The 10319-nt window shown below is 39.8% G+C and overlaps 1 protein-coding gene across 1 annotated transcript in view; it reads left to right on the top strand.

Moving 5' to 3' along the window:
* The first annotated feature begins 1130 nt into the window (after nt 1–1130).
* ABHD5 (abhydrolase domain containing 5, lysophosphatidic acid acyltransferase) overlaps nt 1131–10319 on the top strand; it is a 33130-nt gene continuing 23941 nt past the window's right edge. The window contains exon 1 of the mRNA XM_042474721.1: nt 1131–1329. Within this exon, the coding sequence (XP_042330655.1) occupies nt 1169–1329 (161 nt within the window). The 5' untranslated portion in view covers nt 1131–1168. The remainder of the gene's footprint in view (nt 1330–10319) is intronic.

The following is a 10319-nucleotide window of genomic DNA, read 5'->3' as shown; positions in this document are numbered from 1 at the left end:
GATGGGTATGTGGGTTTAACGTTTGTAATTTTATATTGTTTTTAGACCGTTGTTTTAATTGTTTTATGGCAATATGTTTTTTTAATATATATTTCTATTACGTTAAAATAATACATAGTAATAAAGAAACAGTAAACAACACATTCCCACAAACAGAAACATCACAAAAAGCAAAGTTATGGCAAATGTTTTTAGAGTGGCTATTGTGAGCCACCGCCTTGGGATAGAAATTAAATAAATGACATAATTTCTGGGACTGATTTTCCCATCGCATGGATGAGATTGCCCTCCGTTGCCCAAATGCCTCTCTCCCCAATCTGGTTATTTTAAATTGATTTTAATTTCATTTTTAGCGTTGGTATTTTAGTTTTTAAGGGAAGGGGGTAATGGGAAACATGTAATTTTTAAGTTAGGTAAGTGTTTGTAGTTTATTATGTACCTATTGTAACCCGCCTGATCCTTCTGGAAAGGTGGGGGTATAAATAAATCTATTATTATTATATTATTATTAACATTAATAATATAAATATTATATAAATATTAAATAACATTTTTATTATATATAAATAATAAATAAAAAATAAAATAATAAGCGTGCAGCAGGCAAGTGTGATAAGTGAGGGGACAGTTGTGTTTTTAAGGTAAGGGGATAATGGGATATGTAATTTTTAGTAATGTAGGTGTTATGTATTTATTATGTGTTAGTATTTCTTTTTTTTAATTCATGTATGTGTTATATAATTATTATTTAGTATCCTATTGTAACCCCGCCTTGATCCTCTGAAAGGCGGGATAAAATAAAATTTATTATTATTTATTATTATTAATCACATATTATTACAATCTTATCAACATAATATTATTAATAGTAATATATAATATTATTACATAAATCATTATATAAATATTTTATTTTTAATAATAATAAAAATAAATATAAGCGTGCAGTGCGCATGCGTGGTAAGTGAGGGGAAAGGACGGTTGCGTAAGCATTGGGCGAAGGCGGGGCGACGAGGTTGGACGGACAAGGCAAGCAGCCAATCAAGAGCGCCAGTGGACCTTCCGCCGGGCGGCGTCCGCTCTAGCCGTCGCGCTCTATGGCGGCGGGGCTGGGCGGGGCTAAGGCCGATGACGTGATCGCGCGTCTCCCAGCCGGGCGGGTCCCGTGATGGCTGGCGGTGGCGCCGCGGCTGCGGTCGCTCTGTCACTCGCCGCCGCTGCTCTGCCGGCCGCCTCTCCAGCACCAGCCGCAGGAGGACGACGACGACGCCTCCTCCTCCTCCGCGCTGCCATGGCCGAGGACGAGAGCTCGGAGTCCCCCGGCGAAGGGTGAGTCAGAGACAGCGGGTTGCATCCACACTGGAGAAATAACCCGGTTTGACACCGCTTTAACTCTTTGTCTCACTCTTTGCTATGGAATTCTGGGAGTTGGAGTTTGTTGTGGGGCCCAGGCCCCACAACAAACTCCAACTCCCAGAATTCCATAGCCTTGAGCCAAAACGCAAGAGGGATTGTCAGGTTCTCCCACCTTGTCTTCCACCCTTTGTACCTTCATCTGGGTGACGATGTACAAGACAGTAACCACGTCTGTGTCATCTGTCATCGCTTCCTTTCCCCTGGATACACTGGCCTAGGGCTGAATGCGATTTTGACCCCTTCCTCTCAGTCATTGCCATCCTCTGAGGCTGAGAGAGTGTGACTTGCCCATGGTCAGGTTCCTACAGCCGAGCCAGGACTCAAACCCCGGCCTCCCAGTGTCCTAGTCTCACTCTCCAGCCATTAGCTCACCCTGGCCCTCCTGCTTCTGCTTTTTATCTGCAAACCAGAGGCTACTCCCAGCTGTTTTTCCTCTTGTGTAAACCTTGCAGATTATGTCCAGGGAACACCTGGAGGAAGGGCATTTCAGGGCATTCTGGGGAGAGAGCATTAATCGCTGCCTGTGCGCCCACCACATGCTCAGATGTTCTCTCTTCCTAATGTGCGTGTGTCCCCACATCATACACTTTGACAGCGGCCTGATTCTGTTGGCAGTTGCATGTTCTTTGGCCCTAAGTCTCCCTTCCGCCTCTTAATTTGCAGTGGTCCCTTGTTATCCACTGGGTTTGGTCCCTGGATCCCCTGTGGATACCAAAATCCACGGATGCCCAAGTCTCATGATATACAGTAGTGTGATAAAACGGTGTCCCTTATATAAAATGACAAAGTCACACCTTGCTTTTGGGAATTTATATTTCTTTGGAATACAGTATTTTCAAGCCATGTATGGTTGAACGGATGTGAGCTCTCCATGGATATGTGGGGCTCACTATATTCTCTTCTGCATCCCAGTTGCTTTTTATGCCTGTTAGTTCAGCTGTATGTTTTTGCTTCCTCTATTGAACTTCCTCAGTCTACTTCATAATCCTCATCCCAAAGATATTTCAGTTTCAATGACAAGCTCTTGTTGCACAAACTTTGCGCTCTTGCACACATGTCATACTGTCATCTCAATTTTCTGTTAGGCCTTTGAGCTTGATTTAAAGTTGTATTTTCTGATTTGAAAACCCTGCTCCATTATTTCAGAGAAAACCATGGTGTTCAGTATACTTTTCTTACACATGGTTAGAAGACACCCCCCCCCCCCAATATTTGAATTTCATGTAAATTGAGGCTGAGCCTTGGCTATACATTTCTGTGTCTGCTGTAATAGACCACAAGTTCACATGTATTATAACATTGGTGTGTTTTTCTGCTACTGTCCCACCATAGAATGCCGTATATTTTACAGTTCACTTTGCTCCCCAAGATACACATAGTGTACACACAGATTATACACACAGATACATTCCTGTATACTGTGTTGTCCTTCCTCATACAAATCTTTCCCCAAGTCCTTTTAAAACACAGGTAGGGAGTATATGGTCTTGTGGATATTTTTGGACCGCAGCTCCAAATACTTTAGTCATCATAGACCGTGGTTAGGAATTATAGTTGTTGCAGTCCAAAAATGTCTGGAGGGCCACACACTCCTCATCCTATTGTGAAGGGATCCTGGTACAGTAATTATAACAGTGCTGTGAAGTACTTTTCATTCCTTTGCACAATTAACACTCTAATAAATGCTTCCGCTTCAGCATGTTCTTTTGTCTGTGTGTGCTCCGTGTCTACTCCAGCCCTGTTTCTTCAGCACTTTTTCCCAGTTGAACTTTGTCTGCACCTAGCTATTATCTTTTTCCTGCATAAGCTATCCTTGAAGAGCCCTGTTGGCGCAGTGGTTAAATGCCTGTAGTGCAGCCACTCACTCATAAACCATAAGGTTGCGGGTTCAATACCAGACCAGAGGCTCAAGCTCAACCCTTCCAAGGTTGCCAAAATGAGTACCCAGCTTGTTGGGTGCAGTTCACTTACACTTAAACTGCTTAGGGAGTGCTTAGGTGCATTGATAAGCGGTATAGAAATGTACTTGCTGTTGCTTGCTGTTGTTGTGCCAATGTTACATGTATTTGAAGTCAAGTCATTCACCTTGACCATATCTCCTCAAAAACACCTTTGCTATGTCTACTACTTTTGCCATACTCACAAGGGGCGTTGTATATTGTTGCCACATTTTCAGGCCTAGAATGGGTTGCCATTTAGTTTCGCATAATACAGGACTCCCTTATCAGAAATGCTTAGGACCAGAAGTGTTTGGGATTTCAGATTCTTTTAGATTTTGGAATTCCTCTGTCTGCATAGATACACACACACACCCATATATTTATATGAGATGTCTTTGAGATGGGACCCAAGTTTAGACACAACATTCATTTATGTTTCATATATATTTTATACACATAGCCTAAAGGTAATTTTATACAATATTTTAAATCATTGTGCACATGATACATTGAACCATCAGAAAGCAAAGGTGTCATTATCACAGCCACCCACAAAAGAAGCTTTTGGTTTTTGTAGTGAACTGGTTTGGTTTTAGAGATCATTTTGTTTCAGAATGGACAAGCTCAAGAAGTGCTTTAAAAGGAAGAGTATAAGGCAGATAAACAAGAAGCATGCACTTAATGCATAGCAGATACAAAGGGATCTTGCTATTTCAGTTGAATAAAATAATACAATTGTACATAACCCAGAACTGCAACAGAGGGAAACAAATTTTTTTAAGTAGACGTGTAGGATACGGCAAGTGAGAAAAAATATAGAGGATAATACAAGTTGTGTGTTAATAGGAATTGCAATACACAGACAAATAAACATAATGAAGGATGTACAGAGGATGAGCATGTAAACAGAGAATATACTTAAGCATAACACTGAGGCTTTCTAGAGGTGATCTGAATAGTGACAAGAAAGGAAGAAGCAAAGAAATGGAGACTGTAGCTCAACAATAGACATATGATGTGCATTTAAAAGCACTGTGCTAATGTGTTCATAGTGATATCTAGATTTGAACTCAAGATTTTTTGATCTTCTGGCTCATAGTGCTTAGCCACTATGTAGTGTTAGCTACAGCAATAGCTTTGGTTTGAACTCTGCCCCGTGCCCATTAGGAGAATCATGCGCCTCTTGGTTTTGTTCTTGGAAGTAACTTGTGCAAAAAATACCTGTACAGAACAGGCATTTATTATCCTGGGACCTATTTGCCTAGTGTCAGTCTGTAGCCCTTTGATTCTTAGTCATATTCACATTTATGTTTTTCCAGCTACAGCTTTTTAGTCAGCCTGTGGAAATGTTCACCAAATATGCTTGTTGTGTAGCCATTGCCATTTAACATATAATGATCCAAACCTCCATAGTAGCAACAACAACAATAATAACATTAACCATAATACTTCAGTTACAGCAGCATATACACCAGTATTTTCATTATATGCAGTGGATCACAGAAGAAAAGGTCTCAGACTGTGTATAGTATCATAGAACCATGAGGACTTTAAACCTTGCATACTCTTCTCCTTCATTTATTTGACAAGGGATAGTTAGGGCGAAGATGCCTGTAACATTAGTCATGAGAGCTTGACCCGGACAGTCATGTTAGGGGAGAAAAGGTTCCCTGGATCAGTTGTGTGGCCCTGATCTAGGACATTCTGTTGATCTGGCTAGTGGCTCTGTGTTGTTTTTCCTGCCCCTTTTTAGTCTGCTTGATCCCCTCCAAGTGCTGCTTAAACCTTTAAATTGTTTGATTCCTTGGTATGAATTTCAGACAGACCTCTGTTATCTCAGTTCACACATACATTTTATGCCCTACTTAAAATAGCCTTTTAATGTAAGAATGGCCATGTCCACAACTATTGAAAAAGTGCTTCTTCACAGGAGTACATCCACCCCATTTGAATTAGACATTTCTAGGGTCTCTCAGTGTGCATATGTGTCTTCCAAGTCCATTGACTTAGGGTGAGTACATAGGGTTTTCTTAGGCAAGGAATCCTCAGAGGTGGTTTTGCCAGTTCCTTCCATGCTGTGTGTTATAGTCATTGTGAGGAGAGCTTTCCTTTTCTTAAATAAAATGAGTTTTCTTTGATGCTTAATATTTTTGATTAGAAGTGTGTTATATTTGCATGAAGGCATTTTCAAACAGAAATTTAATCTCATTGAAGTAATATGAGAAGGGTAGTACAGTATTAGAGAGGAAGTGTGACATAATGGTTTGAGTGTTGGACTGCAACTGATGACCAGGGTTCGATTCCCTCCTCAGCCATAAAACCCAATGGGGAACCTTCAGCAAGTCACATGCTCTCAGCCTCAGGGGAAGGCAATGACAAATCTACTCTGAACAAATCTTACCCATGATAGGTTCACCTTAGGGTCTCCATAAGTCAGAAATGACTTGAAAGCACACAAAAACAACAAGTACAATACTGATATATGTTCAGTGCTGGAATTGGTACTGAGTATATTTCTTTTGCTACATGAGAGCTGATTTTGATATAGTGAAACAGTAGGGTTTGGTTGAAGAAAATACAGTTCTTCCATTCTGGTTTTGTGGTTTTAGATCCTTAGCAATGGGAAGCATGTTTAGACTATGGACTACTTTTAGGATTTTAAGTATGAGATGGGAAAACTAGTTTGTAAAATAAGATATATTTCTCATATCTTTGCAAATGTATTTTGGATTGGAACCAAAGAACAGTAGGCAGTAAGTTGCATAAGCACTTGTGTAAGAGTTTATACAGAGATATAATTGTTCCATTAGCCGTTCTCCTCTGCACACAAAAATAACTTCTGGATTTAGTGTATTTGCTTGTGCAGTGTTATAGAATAAGGGGTAAATTGCCCTCTTATGATCAGTAGATATCATTCATAGTGAAAAAAGTGTTAGGAGATCAGCACAGTACATGGCTCTGTTATAACAACCTTAAAGTATTCATGGGAAGAATATATAACTTTAGGAGAAACAAACACAGAAATACAGGCAAAAAACCCCGCAATAATGAATTTCTGTGGGAGGGCTTATTGTCACTTGTAGTACGTAGGCTTTGTATGCATGATGCCCCTAGTTGAATTCTGGCATCTCCAGGGAGGTCTGGGAGTGGTTTCGGAATGAAATTCTGGACAAACTGGACAAGCTCTATAGAGTCTACGATATGGACAATACTGAGCTAGATGGATCAATAATCTGAATTGGTGTAAAACAACTTCTGTGTATTCATCTGTTGCTATTTTATTTCAGTGAGATACTGGTGAATTTACAGTATCAGTAATGTGGAGAAATTCATTTATGCCTGAATGTACACAGTAATGATATCACAGGGGCTTAGCTGTCTCCTTTGAAACTAAAGAAACACTATGGAGGGCCTATCTTATTTACGATCTTGTATTAGTATTTAGCAAGTCAAGGGCCAATGTAGTTCTCCAGTTGTGTGCTTATGAGACCCTGGGTGTCAGAGATCCCTATTATTATTTTTTTTACTTTGATTGTTAAATGGCATCTTCTCTCAATACAAAGTTCAAGAGGCAATAGATATATAAGGGAAGAGTTGTTTTTACCTCTGACCTAATGTAGCAGCGTACTGCAATCATCTACCAAGGACCTCTTGGAACAGCTGGTGTACAGTACAGTTCCTAGAAATATTGTGTGTAGCTCCCTCTCCTCTCCCTAGGTATTCCTCTGCAGTATAAGGAACTATAACCCACTGCTTTGTTTTAAAGATAAACTCACAAGAGAGGATTACATGTAGTCACAGTAAGGAGGAAAGTCTGTTCCGATGGATCTTCAAAACCAATTATCTCGTAGCAACAAGCTGATAAACAACTGTTGTGATGCCTTTTGAGGTATGGCAGAATATGTGACTTTCTTTACAGTCAGGTTTACACGGAGTTCAGGCAACTCAATTACCAGTATAACTTTAAAGTTAGCATTTTTGCTCTTAATTCTAGGGTGAGTAGCTGTCACCACCCTGGGTGCCATGGTGTCGCCTTCCTTTTGATGAGCGTGTTGCTATTGTTTCCTGGGATTCAGCTACCACTGCAAACTTACTTTCTCCTACTCTCCAAAAAGAGAGTTAATGGGTGTTGTGGTTTCTATTTTTCCCTGCCAAAGATGAAACATAACCTTGGACTTGTTCACCTATTGAAACCTTTGCTTCAGTAAGACCACTTAGAACATTGCTTGCAGTATTTTAATACTGTGCCTCATCTTGAGCTGTGCCTCATCTTGAAATGATGTGTTTAACTTGGATTGTGTAGATGTGTCTTCACAAGGTCCTGCTTTGCTATAGCATTGTGGCCTGAGGTAGCCCTGTGCCACCAGAGCACAAGCTCTGGCAGGTTTTTTTCAAGGTGATAATTCTTTTGATGTAGCCCCAAAGTCAGGCTGAGTAACTGTCATCTAATGTCTAGACTACCTGAACACAGAGGCTCAGCAAGAGAGCAGTGGCCACCTGTAAATAACTGCCCACTATGAACACAGTATAGAATAGCTGTGATGGTCATGAGTGAAGATGGTACTAGCAGCCATGAAATCCACAAATCATATAAGATATTCCAAATGGAGAAAGGATTAAGCAGAACTGAAGTCAAATCAGAGTTTAAATTATTCCCTTTGATACATCTAGTGATTTATTAAATATCTCTTCATTAAATGGATGTAAAGATACCTACAATTAATTACATTTCTCACAACCTATAAAATGCAAGGCTGTGTGGATTTGTGTTGACAGTACTTACCATATCTTTAAGTCACTCTCTATGCAGTTACCTGTCAAACCCTGCCTCAGGTTGTTTTTGCTCAACTACATTTGCATGATTTCATAATGATTCTACCTGGCGATTGCTGTTCCAGCTGCAGGTAGCTGGGACAGTGCTACAAGCAATGATGGTGGAATATTTTTTTTTTTTTTTGCATTCAAAATCCATTTGTAATTTATAACACTCTTTAGCAGATCTCTGGTGATGTCAGCTTTCTCTTTTAAAACCTGGCTTCCAATATTTTACATCTTTACATTTGTCTGCATTCTTCTGAATAGAAGATGGCTTTTGTCTTTTTCTCTTTTATATAATCCTGAATGTGAAATGAACCAGAATGTCAGCTGAGTGTCAATGCTCTGTAATTTTTTTAAAATGCCAGCAACTTGCTAGTGTGCTGTATACAAAAGGTTTGTGCTGTGAAGATATACTTCTGCATGTCATTCTGCAAAAGAGTTTAAGATTTTAAAATGTGCTGCTTTCATAATGCAGCATTATATGGCTGTGCCAGTTTTAACTTTTAATTTTTTTGCCTTTATTGCTCTGCAAACATGAGGACAACTGCAGCTCTGTCTTCAATGCTCTATCTCTAGAAATCACTATCTCCATTCACGATAACGCTTGACTAGCAAAGTGTGTTGGATTCTGTTGCTTCCTTTCTGCGATAAGCCAGTCATTGGACCCCTGTGTGGAAATCTGGGAACAGGAGTGATTATTGTTTAAGATTGCAAAATGAAGTGTGAGGGGTAAAACTGGATTAACCGCTTTTTAAAAACTATGATCCTCATGGAAGTAATCCATTTTTGTAGAAAGGCTAGGTTTTGGCATGGCTTGAACCAGCCTTCACCAACCTGGTGCCACTGCAGCTGCCATCATTCAGAGCCACCACAGCCATGTTTGGCAATCTGGATACTGCTGGATTGCAGTTTCCAGAATTAGTCACTCTGGTTTCTAGAAATAGATTGAAACCCACTGGGTGACCTTGGACAAATGACACTCTCTCAGCCTCAGAGGTTGGTAGTGGACACCCCCCCCCCCCGAACAAATTGTGCGTAGAAAACCCTGTGACAGGGCCACTTTAGGGTCACCATAAGTCAGAAACTACTTGAAAGCACCCAGCAACAACAACTGAATCCAGTTGCCACTATAGTACAGATTGAGTATCCCTTATCCAAAAATCCAAAATCCTAAACTTTTTTCATGGGGGGCTGAAATAGTGTCACCTTTGCTTTATGATGGTTCAATGTATTTTGCGCATGAAACTTTGTTTCTTGCACAAAAATATTACAATATGTATAAAATTACTTTCAGGCTGTACATATAAGGTGTATATACAACATAAATGAATTTCATGTCTGGACTTTGGTCCCATCTCCAAGATATCTCATTAAGTATGTGCAAATATTCCAACATCCAAACAAATTTGAAACAGTTCTGGCCCCAAGCATTTTGGATAAGTGATGCTCAATCTGTATAAGTATCCCATAATAGGAATGTCAGATATAACCAACTGAATTATTATTAAAGGTATTTTTTAAAATTATTGTGTTGGCCCAAGGTGAAGCATAGCAAAAAGATAAAAAATATTATTTAAAAATGAATTCAAAGCTGTTGTAATAGTTATAAGGACCAAAGACAATATGGTTCTGGCTGCCTGTTGGAAGCTCAACATGGAGAGGGCCAGAGTGTTTTTCTTGTGTTGAAGTTCCACAGCTGAGGTTATTCCACAAACAAACAAACAAACAAAATCTTGTCCTCTTCTCATTGTCCTAGTCTTTGAAGGCGTAGTAGTGGCAAACACAATACGGGGACTCTTGTCAAATTCCAGATGGACTCAGATAAGAGATGGCAGTCTTTCAGATATTGAGTACTAAAGCATATTGGAAACCAGTGCAATTAGTTCAAGTTCTGTGATGTGTGTTCATTAAAGTACACACCACCCCCAACAGTTTGGCTGTCACATATTGTATAAGCCATCTCTTCTGCCAGCATGAAACAAATAGATTCACCTTAGAGTCACCATATATCAGAAATGACTTGAAGGTGCACAACAACATCAATAACAACAAATGTTTTCTGAACGTTCTTCAAGGATAGCCCCATGCAGAGGGCATTACAGTAGTTGGAACTGAGGCATGGATCATTGTGGCCAAATGTGCCTT

Source organism: Sceloporus undulatus, chromosome 6, assembly GCF_019175285.1.
Source record: "Sceloporus undulatus isolate JIND9_A2432 ecotype Alabama chromosome 6, SceUnd_v1.1, whole genome shotgun sequence".
Lineage (NCBI taxonomy): Eukaryota > Metazoa > Chordata > Lepidosauria > Squamata > Phrynosomatidae > Sceloporus > Sceloporus undulatus.
Note: the sequence above shows the minus strand (reverse complement) of the source record. Positions and strands in the feature narration are given on the sequence as shown.